Source organism: Gymnoscopelus braueri, assembly GCF_963280865.1.
Source record: "Gymnoscopelus braueri genome assembly, chromosome: 1".
NCBI classification, from domain to species: Eukaryota; Metazoa; Chordata; class Actinopteri; order Myctophiformes; family Myctophidae; genus Gymnoscopelus; species Gymnoscopelus braueri.
In genome coordinates this window covers 1,355,890-1,375,889 of record NC_137603.1, presented here as the reverse complement: position 1 = coordinate 1,375,889, position 20,000 = coordinate 1,355,890, and the positions used below count along the sequence as shown (strand labels likewise).

Here is a 20,000-nt window from a genome sequence, read left to right as displayed (position 1 = left end):
ATCCTCAGGGCTACCTGTTCATCTCATAATGTATTAAACAGTTATAACAGTGTGTTGGGGGTCATCCTCAGGGCTACCTGTTCATCTCAGTGCTGGTGAACTCTAACAGTGACCTGATCCGTCTGATCAACAACGGCCTGAAGAACGACCTCTCCAGCAGGAACCCGACCTTCATCAACCTGGCTCTGCACTGTGTGGCCAACGTGGGCAGCAGAGAGATGGCTGAGGCCTTCACTGCTGACATACCACGCATCTGCACTGTGTGGCCAACGTGGGCAGCAGAGAGATGGCTGAGGCCTTCACTGCTGACATACCACGCATCCTGGTGGCCGGGTACGGAACTACAACACACACACACACACACACACACACACACACACACACACACACACACACACACACACACACACACACACACACACACACACACACACACACACACTCACAGTGGTGGAAAAAGTACTCAAATTCTGTACTTAAGTAAAATTACCAATACTGCAATATAAAAATACTCTGTTACAAGTAAAAATCCAAAATTTAAAATCTACTTGAGTAAAAGTACAAAAGTATTGGCATCAAAATGTACTTAAAGTACCAAAAGTAAAAGTACTAAATATTTGAAAATAGCCGATCTACAAGCTCTCAACGCGTCGCGATGCGACGCGTTGTGAGCTTGTAGATCTGCTATTTTCAAATAGCCTATGTATAAAATAGGGCTAAAGTGGTTAATGTATGTTTCATTATATCATAGTTTATATCTGAAAAGTAACTAGTAACTAAAGTTTTCAAATAATTGTAGTGGAGTAAAAGTACAATATTTGCCTCTGAGATGTAGTGGAGTAGAAGTAAAAGTATTGGAAATTGGAAATACTCAAGTAAAGTACAAATACCTAAAAATTGTACTTAAGTACAGTACTTGAGTAAATGTACTTAGTTACTTTCCACCACTGCACACACACACACACAACTAGGGCTTTCACGACTAGTGATTTTTACTAGTTGACTAATTTGACCCACTGGTAGTCGACTAGTGGAGATTTACCTGTTATATAACTATAAACGGCATGGCATTTCGCAGCAGCAAGGTTGCCATGACAACGGATATACACAAACAAACGCACGTGTTGAGAACGTTTACACTGCAACAAAGAACAGCATTTCACAATTTGCCACAATCCACATTTTAGCTGCTACAATAAGGAATGGAAACTGGACCCACCAAAATGACTGTATCTGCCCTGTCTCTCCTTTTTTTTTTTTTAAATCTGTTTATTGTAGTTTTTTCCTCTCACACAGGCAATTTTCAGAGATTGAAATCAGGATTTGCACAGATAAAGAAAAAATACAAAACGCAAAAAGAAAATAAATACAAAACAACATGAAACGAAACAAAAGCATACATAACAGAACAATCACGTAGACAAACTAACTAAATAAAACGACATACAAACATCAAAAGGCTGATGAAGGTACACACCCAGAGGGCAAAACGAGCAACATCACAATCTAAATAATAATAAAAGGCATCAACAGGTACTACCCAGGGGGGCAACACAACATTATATTCATTCAGTTCAACTCATCAAGCAGCCCAAGTATAGGTGCCCATATCTTCTCATATAGGGGTTCCCTATTAGAAAGGGTGAACCTTATCCTCTCCAGGTGCAACACTCCTCCCAGCTCCTTCAGCCACATATTGAATGTCGGGGGTTTCTCTGATTTCCAGGCCTGGAGAATTAACTTCCTGGCTAGCAGGGTGGATAGTGTGATGGCCTGGATTTCATATTTATTGTGAGCCATTCCTGGTTCCACAATTCCAAAAAGAGCGGTCAATGGGGCTGGGGGCAATTCTCTTTTATAAGCTTTGGAGAGAAAATCAAACAGCTGATTCCAGAAGTTTTGCAATTTATGACATGTAATGAATTGGTGAGACAGAGTTCCCTGCTCAATAGAGCACTTCCCACACAAGGGAGAAGAGTTGGGAAAGATCTTATTCAATTTAGTTGGGGAGAAATGTAGCCTGTGAACAATTTTAAATTGTATTAAAGAGTGTCTGACATTAATTGAGCTGCGGTGTATATTATTGATACAATCTTCCCACATGTCATCTGAAATTTCCATGCCCAACTCACTTTGCCACTTGTCCCTGTAGGGATGTGAAGAAGGGCTAATCAGGGTCTGCAATATGCCATAGAATTGAGAGACCGCACCTTTACTAAAAGGCTCTATTCTCATTATTTCTTCTAGAACAGGATGATGGGGTTTTTGCTCATATTGTGGGAAATGTGATCTGATAAAGTGTCTCAGCTGAAGAAAGCGGAAAAAATGTGATGCCGGGAGCTGAAAGGATTGCTGCAGTTGCTGGAAAGATGCAAGATGATCATCAATATATACATTTCTCAAAGAACCAATACCTTTCTCTCTCCATGCTAAAAAAACAGGGTCAGCCATTCCTGGTTTAAAGGCATGATTGGAACATATGGGGGTATATAGATACATTTTAGGGGCCTTCGTCATCATTAATACCTGGGACCAAACTTTCAGAGAATTTTGAATTATAGGGTTGTGCCCGTAACTGATTCCCTTAATCTTAGTAGGGCTATTAAGTAGAGCTGGTAAACTCGACCCTACACATGATAAATGCTCAATTTGCAGCCAGGAAGGCATATTCTCCAAGCTATAACCCGGATAACACTCATACCAGAAAGAAAGCCAGTTCAGATGCGCCGCCATATAATACAACCTGAATTGAGGAAGCCCAAATCCCCCCTCGTTCCTACTCTTACAGATATGTGGCCTAGCTATTCTGGGTGTTTTTCCGAACCAGATAAAGGACGAGATGACAGAGTCCAACTTTTTAAAGTAATATTGAGGGATACTTATTGGAAGTGACTGAAAGATGTAAAGGAATCTGGGTAGAGTTACCATTTTTATGGCATTTATGCGACCGGCCATTGAAATAGGCAAAGTATTCCAGAACTCTATGTTTTTCACTAATTGTTTCATCTTTTCCTCCCAATTTAGTTTCAGTAACTGATTCAATTTACTTGTGACTATTATACCCAGACTCGTGAATTTATCTAATACAATCCTAAACGGGGTGGACTCCAGAAAAGTTCGGTCCGCAACCTGCGACAAAGGCATCAGTTCACTTTTCGTCCAATTTATCCTATACCCAGAAAATGAACCAAATGTATTTATAAGATCTAGCAATGGAGGGATGGAAGACCTTGGTTTTGAAATGAACAACACCACATCATCAGCGTATGCCGATATCTTATGCGATGTACCAGATTGCAATATCGGATGTATCTCTGGACAGGTTCGTATTCTTGACGCTAGCGGTTCGAGCGCTAGAGCGAAAATATAAGCCGAGATCGGATCCCCCTGACGCGTGCCTCTGAATAGTCTAAATGGCTCTGATACATTCTGGTTGGTAATAATTGAGGCAGATGGCTTTTTGTAAATAATTTTTATCCAATTAATAAAATTTTGTCCAAATCCAAATTTTGTCAAAACAGACATCATGTAGGGGTGTTCAATCTGATCAAAGGCTTTTTCAGCATCGAGGGAGATCACAACCGCGTCTTCTGTGCTACGGGCCGGATTATATATAACATTAAACAACCTCCTCATGTTGAACTGAATGTGGCGATTGGGCATAAAACCGGTCTGGTCAGAATGAATGATACTCGTTATGTGTTCCTTGAGGCGAGAGGAGAGTATTTTACTCAAAATTTTTGTTTCTAGTGGGAGAAGAGAAATGGGCCTATATGAGGAAGCCAAAGTGGAGTCCCGTCCTTTTTTTAACAAGAGAGAAATCCTACCATGATATAGAGCTTTCGGTAAAGAGCCCATCTCTTTGGAGTTATTCAGCATACGAAGTATAAGAGGAGCCAACAGAGCAGAATAAGCTTTATAAAATTCAGCCCCGAAACCGTCAGGTCCAGGGGCCTTGTTATTTGGTGACTGCTGAATAGCGAGCTTCACTTCTTTCAGTGTAATATCTGCATCCAATATTGATACTGCCTCAGCATTCAGAGTAGGTAGATCACATTCTTCTAAGAAACTATCAATTGAGGCCTGGCTAGATGTGCTTTTAGAACTATATAGATCTCGGTAAAACTCCTCAAAACATTTATTAATTTCCTTTGGTACAGTAACTAGGTCACCATTTTTATTTTTTACAGAGAGAATGGCTTGAGAGGCTTGCGACTGCCTCAACAGTCTAGCGAGTAATTTGTGTGGTTTATCACCTATTTCAAAAATCTTCTGTCTGTAGTTTAGTAGTTGGGAGCAGACCTGTTTTGTAATAATTGAATTATATTCATACCTTAGTTTTATAATTTTACCCAATAGTTCCGGGGATGGAGTATTTAGATAATCCTTGTCCAATTGAGTTATAGTAGCCTCTATACTTCTGAGGGACTGATCTAGTGACCTCCGCTTGGCAGATGAAAAAGCAATTATATGCCCCCTCATGACTGCCTGCAAAGCTTCCCACAACACTGTATCATCAACCTCGCCATTGTCATTTGTGGTTAAGAAGAAGGAGATATGACCCTCCATTTCTTCAAGAAATGATTCATCTTTCAGAAGTAGAGGGTCAAATCGCCATGCCCTCTTATTTCTGTTGTCTAAGTCACGAAATTGCAAATCCAATGTTACTGGGCTATGATCAGAGATTAATATTGGATTTGATTGATTGATTGATGTAGTTTATTTAGAAAGACATGAGAATAGTACATGACAGTACATAACAGTACATGGAAGTACAAATTCACAATACAAGGTCTACTAAACTGGAAACCCTCATTAAGCATTACGCTTGTTTAAGATGAGGACCCCATACACACAAATCATGATGAAATATAAGAGGCAGGCAGATATACACACTACTATACAGAATGTCATACAATCAGCTTTCAGGTTACTGGTATGACGAGAGAAAAAAAAAAAAAAAAAAAAAAAAAAAAAAAAAAAAAAAAAAAAAATATATATATATATATACAAAAGAGGAAAATGAAAGAGGGGGGGGGGGGGGTAGGGAGGGGTAGGTTAAGACTTAGACAGGGGCCATTTTCGAATTGCAGCCTCCTGAAGGTGTATCTTTAGGGCAGTTTTGAAAGTGAGTAGGGTTTTACACTCCTTTACTCCTTTTGGTAGGGCATTCCACATTTTTGATGAATAGCATGAGAATGAGTTCATACCCTTAGTTGAGCCAAATCTGGGTTGAACATGATCAGTGGAGCTGCCTCTGGTGTTATGATCATGGACTTCATTAACATTTTTGAAGTATTTTGACAAATACAGGGGGATCCCAATGTTGTGGTGTATCTTGAAGACCAGGCCCATAGCAAGTTGCTGTACTCTGTCCTCAACCCTAAGCCATCCAATCCTAGCAAAATGAGCAGGGGTTAGATGGGTTCTGTGATTGAGGCCAAGAAGTAGCCTTACAAGTTTGTTTTGGGATGTTTGGAGCCTTGTTTTTAAGGCCTTGGAGGTGTTGTGATACCATGAAGTGCATGCATAATCAGGATGATAAGTGCTATCAATAACCGCAGGTATAAGCTTAGAATCTAGGAAAAAGTAGTCAATGCGACTTGAGGTTTTGTGTACTGGACTGAAAAAAGAATACTCTCTCCCTGCAGGGTTAACCAATCTCCAAATATCCACAACATTTGAGTTTTTTAACAAAGTATTCAAAAGACATCCAGCCTTTGACTGCTGCAAGGACAGAGGCGAGCTTTTGTCCAGCGCAGCATTCATGACACAGTTGGCATCGCCAGCAATCAGAACATTAGTATGATGTATATCGGGAATTAAATTAAACAATTTTCTAAAAAAATCCGGGCAATCAAAGTTCGGGCCATAAATATTCACTAGGGTCACAGGCAGAGACGCCAGATGACCAGTAATAATTAAATATCTACCATCCGGATCAGTTATTGTAGCAGTTTGAGTGAATGGAATATTTTTCCTGAATAATATCGCTACACCTCTCGCCTTAGCTCCAAAGTTAGCATGATATGCCTGGCCTAACCAGTTAGCTCGGAGGATTGACTGCACATTGCGTTTGGCATGCGTTTCCTGGAGGAAAATAATATCCGGCTGTAAGGATTTAAGATGAGCTAAAACTTTTGCCCTCTTTACCGGATTGCCTAGTCCTTTTACATTCCAGCTGACAAACCTCAGGGCCCCGTTAGGTAGCCTGTTAACCGCCCTATGTGTCATTGACACAGATCAGGATGAAAAGTAGTGACACCGCCCGCCGAACCAAATAGGCGCGCACCAACAGCCAAACAAAACACAAAACATATAACACAGATTTCCCACCCCCCACCCTCCACCCCCAAGCAGAGGGACACCCCTTACTGGCATCCTTCTCTAACCTCCCTAATACAATCCGGGGCATAAGTAAAATTCCCACCCATGGCTCCGCTCCATAATAAAACAATAAAAAGAAATAAAAAATACCTTATTGCAATACAATAATAACAGAGTGACACAATCACACGGTCACTGAGAAAATCTGTATACATCAGTTGAATCCAACCGAACCCCTAAACCCTAGCCGGCCTGAGCCGCTCGCACAAGACTCCTGTAAATAAAATAAAAAAGAGTGTGCATTGCGATCAACGTACATATAAAGTTTCAGTCAAAGAAAAACAAAAAAAAAGAATGTATACACACATATATATAAACACGACTACATAAAAGATGAAAAAATAAGTTGTGAAGTGTAAGCATCCTGCCATGCCCATAAACAAATACTCAGTGCTGCCCTCCCCTTTGAGGGAGAGAAGAGAAAGAAAAAAGAACAAAAAAGTTTTGCACAGAATTTTAACAGCCCTGATCATAGAGACCATCTAAGTGAAGCTAATCCTCATGAATTGTTCCCATGGCATCCAATATAGTAGAAGTACAAAAAATATATATATATCAAAAATAGAATGAGAAAAAAAAAAGAGGGTTGCATTGAAATATGAGCATTCATCCCATTGTTCATATCTATGAAAAAATTATTTAAAAAATGAAAAATCGTGCTGCATAGCCCCGCGAATTACTCCAATGTCCATAAGCTAATGTAGCCCACCAGTGTTTGAGAAGAAAAGACAGGGAATAATGAAAAAATCAGAGAGCATATATATATATAGCATAAACATCATCACAGTGAGATAAACTATTTCGATTTGAGACCAACAATCATAACATACTAGGTATAAAGGGGGAAAAATAAAATTTGGTGGGCCACACCAGCATAAGTCCAGGTGTTCATCTAAAATAAAAAAATAAAAAATTCTTCCTTTTTTTTTCCAAACAAAAATAAAGAGTCTTGCGAAGTAGAAACTCTCTCAGGTCCAGCCGGACGAAACATAACGTGTGTGATTAACATACCCTTAGCTCCTCAGCCCAAGGCGACGAACAGGAAAATCATTCAGGGGGATCCCCACTCATGTCTTCCTCCTCCACGACGATGACCAGCTTTCTATCCAGAAAACGACCAGCTGCCTCGGGTGTATCGAAGTACTCCGTGGCTCCATCCACGGTGATGCGAAGTCGAGTCTGCTGGCCCATGAAACCGGATAGCAGGCCAGCGGCCCTGCATCTGCTCCGGACGTCCTGGAACTTCTTGCGTTGTTGAAACACCTCAGTCGGTAGATCAGGGAATATGGAGACCTTGCCATCTTTGTAGCGCAGAGGAGCCTTTTTAGGGGCCAGCTTGGTGATGAGCATCTGCACTTGTAGATAGTGTATCTTCGCAATGAGCGCACGCGAGTAGCTGCCATTAGCAGGCTTTGGGCCTACTCTATGAGCTACGTCAACTAGGACCTTATCTGGAAAGTGATCGGCCCCCAGCAGAAATGGAATCAGAGTAGACACAAAGTCAGTCGGGTTATCTTTTTCCTCTCCTTCAGCTATACCTGTTATTCTGATATTTCGACGTCTTGAATGCATCTCAAGTATCAGCAGCTTCTTGCGCATCTCACTGTAGCCATCTTGCAGAGCCTTACATATCGTCTCCTGTGCCTCCAAGATGTCGTCATGCCTGGTCACTGCTTTTTCAATATCATGAACTTTTCCAGTGACTGTAGATAGTGAAGCTTGCATGGAGCTCATAGTAGTCGAGATAGTAGAGAGCTTAGTCTCCACTGTTTTCTGCAGGCCGGCGATAGCTTTCATCAAATCAGCCGTGGAAGGGTTAGCTGCTGCGCCATCCCCGGTTAGCTCCCCAGCTAGCATGATGTCGCTAGCGTCTTCCAAATCCCCGTCCACAGAAGTATTCTCACTTGTACAATTTTTGTGTTGGCGTGGTCTCAACGTACTTTTCCTGTCCGTCATCTAGGGCGAGTAATGGACATTGAATGTTGCTGTATTAATTATTAAAGTGTTAAATGAAAGCCGTTTGGAGCGGAGCCTCGCAGAAACGCAGCCTACTCCATTGCACGCTGACCACGCCCCGACCACCTGTATCCTGCCCTGTCTCTCCTTAAACAAAGTAAACAATCAATCCAGCTGTTGGTCAATAACTAGCCCTGAAACATGACTGTCATATCATGACCAAACTGCACTTTCTTCATTTACTGCCCGTACATCCACACAAATGTTCACATTTCAAATATAAAGTGCTTACCTCATGGCCACGGATGTTACAATTCACTTCGGACAGGTCTAAGTGACCGTATCTTCTGTATTGTTCAATTAAAAGCATGTTAATCCGATCGGCGGCCATTTTCTCATAGTGCAATACACCTCCCAACCGAAACCAGAAATTTATGAGAAAATGGCCACCGATCGGATTAAAATGCTTTTTATTATACAATACGGAAGACACGGGTACTTATGCCGGCCCATACATAATTGTAACATTTGTGGCCATGGGGTAAGCACTTAATATTTGAAATCTGAACGTTCATGTAGATGTACGGGTTCTTAATGGAGAAAGTGCAAACACCAGGTTGAAGTTCAGCCATGACGCTCGTGACGGACGAGCGTCGTGTGATCCATGGCTAGTCAATAGCAAGGCTAGGCTACTTGCTGCCTCGCTACACGAACACTACACTGTCTTTTTGTCCACATCTTCTGTTGTAAAGTACATTTATTATTATTATTATTCTTCATCATACCTGCAGAGGGAGCTGTTAACCATGAATTCCAGTATCACAGGTTTGGGGGTTAAAAGGAATTACTTCCGGTGCTACCGGCAGATAGGAAATGTAGCCGCTAACATGTATCTATGTTTGTTACCACCACAGTGTTCTGTACATGTATTGTCACCTGCGAGTCTTAAGATAAAGAATCTCAAAGATATCAAAGCGTGAGTGTGTTCCTTCTTGGAGTGAAGTTACCACATATTTTTGGCGACGAGGTGAACTGGATTACTACGTGCTCAAGTTGGATTACTATGAGCAGCAGTAGCAGTGACGACGACGCGACACAGAACGGAGACGTGGAGAACGGTGACGAAAACGTGGAATTGCCGGTGAATGCGGCCGGTGGACAACGTGTTCAGATGACGACGTTTGGGACAATCAGTGAGTTTGTGGAGGGAAACGAGGACTGGACGGAGTACGAGGAAAGGTTGGGACACTTTTTCGCTGCAAATGACATTACTGAGGAGGCTAAAAAGCGCTCTATTCTCCTGAGTGTGTGTGGGGCAAAGACTTATAAGCTGATAAGGAACTTGGCCACTCCACGGAAACCAGGAGATATTCCATATGATGATCTTGTTCAGCTTGTGGGAAACCACCATAACCCAAAACCCTCTGTTATTGTCCAACGGTTTAAATTCCACAGTCATTTCAAAAGACAAGGTCAGTCTGTGTCTAACTTTGTAGCCGAGCTACGGCAGCTATCTGAACATTGTGATTTTGGGGCAGTGTTAGATGACATGCTCCGTGACCGATTAGTATGCGGCATTAGTGAAAACGCCATTCAGCGCCGCCTGCTGGGAGAAACACCACCATTGACTTTTCAGAAAGCCTTAGATATTTCCCTAGGCATGGAAATGGCAGCAAGTGATGCTAAGGATATCCAAAAAGGGAATGGATCACAGTCAGTGGCAGTGTACCAAGTCAGGAAGGAGACTGGTAAGCAGGAAAGGCGGGTGGAATGTTTTAGGTGTGGGGGGTCACACTATGCCAATGACTGCAAGTTTAAAGATGCTATCTGTCATGGATGTAACAAAAAGGGCCACTTATCTAAAAAGTGCAGGAGCTCTAAGGGGAGAGTTAAGCCTGGGGGGAGGAGACCTCAGCCGTTTCATGCAGCCACACACCATCTAGAAGAGGAGGATGGGGAGGCCACATGTGCATATAATATGTTTGGGGTGGAAACAGATGAAGAGCCATCTGAGCCTTATTATGCCACAGTTACTGTTAATGGGCAGGACATTAAGTTTGAGATTGATTCAGGGGCTACTGCCTCAGTCATAAGTGAGGAGACCTACAGGGGGTCATGGGGGCGTAGTCTGCCTCCTATCAGGCCCTCAAAACTCAAGCTCAGGACTTACACAGGACAGCCCATACCTCATTTAGGGGTGATAGATGTGGACATTGCAGCTGAAGGTCAGAGAGACACAGCCAGGCTGGTGATAGCCACAGGGAGCGGGCCTAGTCTGTTGGGCCGCGATTGGCTTCGCAAACTCCGCCTAAATTGGCATGAAATTAAATATGCCCGTACACACACTATGGAGGACATTCTGCAGAACTACAGTGAGGTGTTCAAGGATGAGCTGGGCACACTGAAGGGCGTGTCGGTGAAGCTCCATATGGACTCGGATGCCAAGCCACGGTTCTTTAAGCCCAGGCCAGTGCCTTATGCTATGAAAAGTATTGTGGAGGAGGAGCTGAACCGTTTACAGAAAATGGGTATCATAGAGCCCGTACAGTTCTCCAGGTGGGCGGCTCCTATTGTTCCAGTATTAAAGGAAGACAAAACGGCAAGGATATGTGGCGACTACAAGCTGACAGTGAACCAGTGCTCTACGCTGGAGGAGTATCCGTTGCCACGGGTGGATGACCTGTTTGCGACCCTGTCAGGGGGGAAGCTCTTCACAAAACTGGACATGAGCCATGCCTATCAACAGCTGCTGCTTGACGAGGAGTCGAGAGAGTTTGTCACAATTAACACACACAAGGGGTTATTCAAGTACAACCGCCTAGTGTTTGGAGTGGCGTCCAGCCCCGCCATTTTCCAAAGAACAATGGACACCTTGCTGCAGGGAATTCCTCACGTGGCAGTGTATCTGGATGACATATTGATCACAGGGGCCACGGAGGAGGAGCATCTGGCTAACCTAGAGCAGGTGCTGAAGAAGATGTCTGACGCAGGACTGCGTTTGAAACGGCGCAAGTGCGTGTTCATGGCGCCCAGTGTAACATACCTGGGTCACAAGATCACAGCAGAGGGGCTCTGGCCCTTGGAGGACAAAGTGCGAGCCATCAAAGAAGCACCAAGTCCCAAGAATGTACCTGAACTCAGATCTTTTCTAGGTCTGGTAAATTATTATGGCAAGTTCTTACATGACCTGTCACAGGTCCTGGCCCCACTGTACCAGTTGCTGCACAATGACACTAAGTGGCAGTGGGGTGAAGAGCAGGAGAGAGCATTCAAGGCAGTGAAAGGGCTCCTCCACTCAACAAAGTTGCTTGTTCATTATGACCCAGCTAGAGAGATCACGCTTGCCTGTGATGCCTCGCCCTACGGCGTGGGGGCAGTCCTTTCCCATATAATGGAGGATGGCTCTGAGAAGCCTATTGGTTTCTCGTCCCGCACCCTGAACGCCGCCGAGAGGGGCTACTCACAGTTGGACAAGGAGGGGCTGGCCATTGTGTTCGCTGTAAAACGGTTTCACCAGTATCTGTATGGCCGTCCATTTACCATTCATACGGACCATAAACCTCTGATGAGCCTGTTCAGCGAGACTAAATGCATCCCGCCGCTTGCCTCAGCCAGAATACAGCGTTGGGCCCTCACCTTGTCCGCATACCAGTATACTATTGTGTACAGAGCAGGTAAAGATAATTCAAATGCTGATGCACTGAGTCGACTGCCTTTACCTGATACACCTGCTACTACTTATGTGCCGCCCGAGACTGTGTTTTCATTGCAGAGAGTGGCAGAGACACCTGTGAAGGCAACACAGATCCGGCAGTGGACAGAGAGAGATCCAACCCTGTCCCAAGTTAAGACTTTCTTGTTGCAAGGGTGGCCCAGTGTGGTGGAAGGTGAGGACCTTAAACCCTATGCAAAACGCAAGACAGAACTGAGTTTGCAAGATGGATGCATTCTCTGGGGCACGAGAGTGGTCGCACCGCCCCCGGCTCGTCCACGGATTGTGGAGGAGATTCACGAGACTCATCCAGGTGTGTCTCGAATGAAAAGTTTTGCAAGATCCTATGTCTGGTGGCCGAAAATGGATCTGGAATTGGAGTACAGGGTAAAATCATGCACACAATGCCAGATCAACCAGAACATGTCGCCACCAGCACCACTTCACCCATGGGAGTGGCCAGACCGTCCATGGTCTAGGCTACATGTGGACTTTGCAGGCCCGTTTATGGGACATATGTTCTTTATAATGGTAGATGCTCATTCCAAGTGGATAGAGGCCCACATCATGAGCAACATTACGGCCCCCATGACCATAGACAAACTAAGACAAGTGTTTTCAGTTCATGGTTTGCCTGATTCTCTCGTGAGTGATAATGGCCCCACGTTCACCAGTGAGCTGTTCAGTGAGTTCATGCAACAGAATGGCATTCATCACATCCGGACGGCTCCTTTCCATCCTGCTTCAAATGGCCTAGCCGAGCGGGCTGTTCAGACAGTGAAGGAAGGACTGAAGCGATTGACAGGAGGCTCTGTTAGCACACGACTATCACGTTTCCTGTTTAATTATCGCCTCACTCCACAGACTACAACTGGACGCACACCAGCCGAGCTGTTGATGGGGCGTCGGCCCAAGTCAAAATTGGACCTGCTACGTCCCGACCTGAAGGCAAAGGTGGAGAGAAAACAGGAGAAAATGAAGGAAGGACATGATCAACATGCACGAGAGAGACAGTTAAAAAAAGGTGACAATGTCTATGTGAAGGATTTCAGTCATAACAACAACCAGAAATGGCTGCCTGGGGTCATCCTTAGGCAGAGTGGTCCAGTCTCACATGTTGTCAAGCTGAGGGACGGACGGGAGTTCCGCAGACATCAGGACCATGTGCGCCTGCGTTATGATGCAGGTCCAGACACAGAGACAGTCACACAGTTACCGTTGGTGAGTTACCCAATTGAGGGAACAGGTGCCACTGTGCCTGTACCCCAGCGAGAGACACTGGCAGAGGTGTCTGTGCCCCCTGAACAGGATGAACATTCTCCCACACCCGCACAGACCCCTCTCATGTCCCCACCACCAGACCCTCTCAAATCACCATCGCCAGTGGTGACTGCGGAAACACCCGGGGTGGTGCGCAGGTCACAGCGTGCCCGTAAACCTCCCGACAGATTTGGGTTTTGATATATACATATAAAAAAAAAAGAGACTCTAATGATGCACTGGTGTAATCTGTGAAGGTGTAAAAAAAAAAAAAAAAAAGAAGGAAAAAAAGATAAATGTTTTTGCTTTTTCAGATGTATTTAACATTTATGGGGAAGTTGAAATCTAAGGGGAGAGAGGTGTTGTAAAGTACATTTATTATTATTATTATTCTTCATCATACCTGCAGAGGGAGCTGTTAACCATGAATTCCAGTATCACAGGTTTGGGGGTTAAAAGGAATTACTTCCGGTGCTACCGGCAGATAGGAAATGTAGCCGCTAACATGTATCTATGTTTGTTACCACCACAGTGTTCTGTACATGTATTGTCACCTGCGAGTCTTAAGATAAAGAATCTCAAAGATATCAAAGCGTGAGTGTGTTCCTTCTTGGAGTGAAGTTACCACATCTTCCATACAAACGAACGCCGAGCGGCCTGTTGTTTAGCTGGGGTCGCCCTCACCTATAGCTGCTGTGTTCGCTACAATGTTATCATTTTCCCTGAAAAGTCCCGGAAAAGACTCTTAACACAACACTGGCCCATTCACACCGTGGTGAGGCACCGTGGTGAAGTTGGTTTGATGTTGGATATTCACCCAGCTGGATATTATCCAACTGGGTGAATATCCAACCTGAAACCACCTTCCCCACGGTGAGGCAGCGTCCCCTACAGACCAGATCACTGCTATGTGTGGCGGCCGAGAGTTAATACAATTGTATTTAATTAACTCTCAGCATTACACTATTATGTTCCGTTTATAATGTTTGTAATGTAAAAAAGGAAAACCGTACAGGTGTGACAGGGCTGTCCCCTAAAAAGTCGAAGCGTCGGGCGAGGAGCCTGACGTCGACACCACCGGTTTGTAGGCCTGACAAAAATAATAATCAAAATTATTTAAAAAATAATTTTTTTATTTTATTTTTCATTTTTTTGGGGTGTTGCATTAGTCGACTGCCAGTCGACTAATGGCAATTAGTCGCCACTCAGATTCGACTATACAAATCCTTAGTCGGGGACAGGCCTACCGGTTTGACATGATCGTGTGTTGGAGGTCACCAGAGTCTCTTTCTATTTACATATACTGTTCATTAACCCATTGAGACCTGAGGCTGCTTCTAAACATTTTCAAAATCCTAAAAAAAAAAATCGGAAAAAAATATTTTAAAAATAATTTTCACGATTTTTCAAAAATAGCAGATATACAAGCTCGTAGCGCGGCACTCCCGCGCTATGAGCTTGTATATCTGCTATTTTTGAATAGCCTAAAGAAATCTAAAAGTGACACAGATGCGTCCCAGGTATCAATGGGATAAGGTACATTTGAAGCTCAGTCTAGAAGGGTCCACTGCATCCAAGACTGGCTGCCATACCCCTGTGAATCCTTCCATGTTATCACAGAGGATATAGGTCAGTTTTTCCAACGGTACCACACGCTCAATACCTCCCTATATACCAATCATCCAGGGTAGGAACGTCCTCATGGATCCAGAGCTTGAGTATGGTCTTTCTTGCTAATACAAGAGTATTCCGATCCATTTAGCATTGTGATTGCTCCTTGCACTGAATACCTTAGCTGCCAGTACACACTGGAGGTGACAAGTCCAAACTATATCCAATCAAGGTCTTCAGCTCCTTCTTCACCTCATTCCAAAACACTTGTATCTTTGTACGTGAGCATACGTACCAACCTCTGTATTGCACTTATTACAATTAGGAGAGCTAAGGCCAAGCTTACTTATTAATAAAGGTGTATAATGGAGTCTGTGTAATATTTTCAATTGTCTTTCTTGATCATTATTGCAACTCAAAATAGTAAGGTGTATTTTTCCTACTGACTCTGTTTAAAGCAGAGTAAGCACTTGCTGCATGCACACCCCCCCCCCCCTTATGAACCTTATAACACGACTCCGTCGACTCTGCATTAAACCCACGACTCTGAGTCGACTCAATAAATCCTGAGTCGGGGACAGACCTGGTGACTATAGTCCAATTTATTTAGTTCAACAACAGAGACACCGTCTCCATGGTAACATTAGGCATTGTTTCCATAGTAACATGAGGCATTGTTTCCATAGTAACATGAGGCATTGTTTCCATAGTAACATGAGGCATTGTTTCCATAGTAACATAAGGCATTGTTTCCATAGTAACATGAGGCATTGTTTCCATAGTAACATGAGGCATTGTTTCCATAGTAACATGAGGCATTGTTTCCATAGTAACATGAGGAATTGTTTCCATAGTAACATGAGGCATTGTTTCCATAGTAACATGAGGCATTGTTTCCATAGTAACATGAGGCATTGTTTCCATAGTAACATGATGCATTGTTTCCATAGTAACATGAGGCATTGTTTCCATAGTAACATGAGGCATTGTTTCCATGGTAACATGAGGCATTGTTTCCATAGTAACATGAGGCATTGTTTCCATAGTAACATGAGGCATTGTTACCATGGTAACATGAGGCATTGTTTCCATAGTAACATGAGGCATTGTTTCCATAGTAACATAAGGCATTGTTTCCATAGTAACATGAGGCATTGTTTCCATAGTAACATAAGGCATTGTTTCCATAGTAACATAAGGCATTGTTTCCATAGTAACATGAGACATTGTTTCCATGGTAACATAAGGCACTGTTTCCATGGTAACATAAGGCATTGTTTCCATAGTAACATGAGGCATTGTTTCCATAGTAACATGAGGCATTGTTTCCATAGTAACATAAGGCATTGTTTCCATAGTAACATGAGGCATTGTTTCCATGGTAACATGAGGCATTGTTTCCATGGTAACATAAGGCATTGTTTCCATGGTAACATAAGGCATTGTTTCCATAGTAACATGAGGCATTGTTTCCATGGTAACATGAGGCATTGTTTCCATGGTAACATAAGGCATTGTTTCCATAGTAACATAAGGCATTGTTTCCATAGTAACATGAGGCATTGTTTCCATGGTAACATAAGGCATTGTTTCCATAGTAACATGAGGCATTGTTTCCATAGTAACATAAGGCATTGTTTCCATGGTAACAGGGACACCATGGACAGTGTGAAGCAGAGTGCAGCGCTGTGTCTCCTGAGACTCAACAGGACGTCACCTGACCTGGTGCCCATGGGGGAGTGGACCGCTAGGGTGGTCCACCTACTGAATGACCAGCACCTGGTATGTACACACACACACACACGCACACACACACACACACGCACACGCACACGCGCACACACACACACACACACACACACACACACACACGTCGGTAGCGCTGCCGCCTCACAGCTAGAAGGTCCTCGGTTCGATTCCCGCCGGGGACGCTGTGGGCGCTTGGGGCGTGTCTTCTCCTCCGTGTCATCAGTGCCCATATCCTAGGTGGGGTTGGCGAAAGGGCCTACTCTGTGTGGAGTTTGCATGTTCTCCCCGTGTCTCCTAGGGTAGTTAATACCCTCACAAAAACATGTAGTAATCCTGGTCTCTATACTGCCTCCCCCATGACAGCCAGGGCGCCTGATGGAGGGGAAAGGAACTGGTTGGAATAACGTGTTCCTTCCACGCGCTACGTCCTACCGGGGAAACTCCCCCCTGTCAGGTGATAAGAAGCTACGTCCTACCGGGGAAACTCCCCCCTGTCAGGTGATAAGAAGCTACGTCCTACCGGGGAAACTCCTCCCTGTCAGGTGACAAGAAGCTACGTCCTACCGGGGAAACTCCCCCCTGTCAGGTGACAAGAAGCTACGTCCTACCGGGGAAACTCCCCCCTGTCAGGTGACAAGAAGCTACGTCCTACCGGGGAAACTCCCCCCTGTCAGGTGACAAGAAGCTACGTCCTACCGGGGAAACTCCCCCCTGTCAGGTGACAAGAAGCTACGTCCTACCAGGGAAACTCCCCCCTGTCAGGTGACAAGAAGCTACGTCCTACCGGGGAAACTCCCCCCTGTCAGGTGACAAGAAGCTACGTCCTACCGGGGACACTCCCCCCTGTCAGGTGACAAGAAGCTACGTCCTACCGGGGACACTCCCCCCTGTCAGGTGACAAGAAGCTACGTCCTACCAGGGAAACTCCTCCCTGTCAGGTGACAAGAAGCTACGTCCTACCAGGGAAACTCCTCCCTGTCAGGTGACAAGAAGCTACGTCCTACCGGGGACACTCCCCCCTGTCAGGTGACAAGAAGCTACGTCCTACCGGGGAAACTCCCCCCTGTCAGGTGACAAGAAGCTACGTCCTACCGGGGAAACTCCCCCCTGTCAGGTGACAAGAAGCTACGTCCTACCGGGGAAACTCTCCCCTGTCAGGTGACAAGAAGCTACGTCCTACCGGGGAAACTCCCCCCTGTCAGGTGACAAGAAGCTACGTCCTACCAGGGAAACTCCCCCCTGTCAGGTGACAAGAAGCTACGTCCTACCGGGGAAACTCCCCCCTGTCAGGTGACAAGAAGCTACGTCCTACCGGGGAAACTCCTCCCTGTCAGGTGACAAGAAGCTACGTCCTACCGGGGAAACTCCCCCCTGTCAGGTGACAAGAAGCTACGTCCTACCGGGGAAACTCCTCCCTGTCAGGTGACAAGAAGCTACGTCCTACCGGGGACACTCCCCCCTGTCAGGTGACAAGAAGCTACGTCCTACCAGGGAAACTCCTCCCTGTCAGGTGACAAGAAGCTACGTCCTACCAGGGAAACTCCTCCCTGTCAGGTGACAAGAAGCTACGTCCTACCGGGGAAACTCCCCCCTGTCAGGTGATAAGAAGCTACGTCCTACCGGGGACACTCCCCCCTGTCAGGTGATAAGAAGCTACGTCCTACCGGGGACACTCCTCCCTGTCAGGTGATAAGAAGCTACGTCCTACCGGGGACACTCCCCCCTGTCAGGTGATAAGAAGCTACGTCCTACCGGGGACACTCCTCTGTCAGGTGATAAGAAGCTACGTCCTACCGGGGACACTCCCCCCTGTCAGGTGATAAGAAGCTACGTCCTACCGGGGAAACTCCCCCCTGTCAGGTGATAAGAAGCTACGTCCTACCAGGGAAACTCCTCCCTGTCAGGTGATAAGAAGCTACGTACTACCGGGGAAACTCCTCCCTGTCAGGTGATAAGAAGCTACGTCCTACCAGGGAAACTCCTCCCTGTCAGGTGACAAGAAGCTACGTCCTACCGGGGAAACTCCCCCCTGTCAGGTGACAAGAAGCTACGTCCTACCGGGGAAACTCCCCCCTGTCAGGTGACAAGAAGCTACGTCCTACCGGGGAAACTCCCCCCTGTCAGGTGACAAGAAGCTACGTCCTACCGGGGAAACTCCCCCCTGTCAGGTGATAAGAAGCTACGTCCTACCGGGGAAACTCCTCCCTGTCAGGTGACAAGAAGCTACGTCCTACCGGGGAAACTCCTCCCTGTCAGGTGACAAGAAGCTACGTCCTACCGGGGAAACTCCTCCCTGTCAGGTGACAAGAAGCTACGTCCTACCGGGGAAACTCCTCCCTGTCAGGTGACAAGAAGCTACGTCCTACCGGGGAAACTCCTCCCTGTCAGGTGACAAGAAGCTACGTCGTACCGGGGAAACTCCTCCCTGTCAGGTGACAAGAAGCTACGTCGTACCGGGGAAACTCCTCCCTATCAGGTGATAAGAAGCTACGTCCTACCAGGGAAACTCCTCCCTGTCAGGTGACAAGAAGCTACGTCCTACCGGGGAAACTCCCCCCTGTCAGGTGATAAGAAGCTACGTCCTACCGGGGAAACTCCTCCCTGTCAGGTGATAAGAAGCTACGTCCTACCGGGGAAACTCCCCCCTGTCAGGTGATAAGAAGCTACGTCCTACCGGGGAAACTCCCCCCTGTCAGGTGATAAGAAGCTACGTCCTACCAGGGAAACTCCTCCCTGTCAGGTGACAAGAAGCTACGTCCTACCGGGGAAACTCCCCCCTGTCAGGTGACAAGAAGCTACGTCCTACCAGGGAAACTCCCCCCTGTCAGGTGACAAGAAGCTACGTCCTACCGGGGAAACTCCCCCCTGTCAGGTGACAAGAAGCTACGTCCTACCGGGGAAACTCCTCCCTGTCAGGTGATAAGAAGCTACGTCCTACCGGGGAAACTCCTCCCTGTCAGGTGACAAGAAGCTACGTCCTACCGGGGAAACTCCTCCCTGTCAGGTGACAAGAAGCTACGTCCTACCGGGGAAACTCCTCCCTGTCAGGTGACAAGAAGCTACGTCCTACCGGGGAAACTCCTCCCTGTCAGGTGACAAGAAGCTACGTCGTACCGGGGAAACTCCTCCCTGTCAGGTGACAAGAAGCTACGTCGTACCGGGGAAACTCCTCCCTATCAGGTGATAAGAAGCTACGTCCTACCAGGGAAACTCCTCCCTGTCAGGTGACAAGAAGCTACGTCCTACCGGGGAAACTCCCCCCTGTCAGGTGATAAGAAGCTACGTCCTACCGGGGAAACTCCTCCCTGTCAGGTGATAAGAAGCT

The 20,000-nt window shown here is 45.7% G+C and overlaps 1 protein-coding gene across 1 annotated transcript in view; it reads left to right on the top strand.

Annotated features, from left to right (window-relative positions):
• The window catches only part of LOC308083044 (AP-2 complex subunit alpha-2-like), a 91,477-nt gene that overhangs the window by 13,237 nt on the left and 58,240 nt on the right, over positions 1-20,000 (top strand). The window contains exons 4-5 of the mRNA XM_080425155.1: positions 72-262; positions 16,579-16,708. Coding sequence (XP_080281281.1) covers positions 72-262; positions 16,579-16,708 — 321 coding nt within the window. The remainder of the gene's footprint in view (positions 1-71; positions 263-16,578; positions 16,709-20,000) is intronic.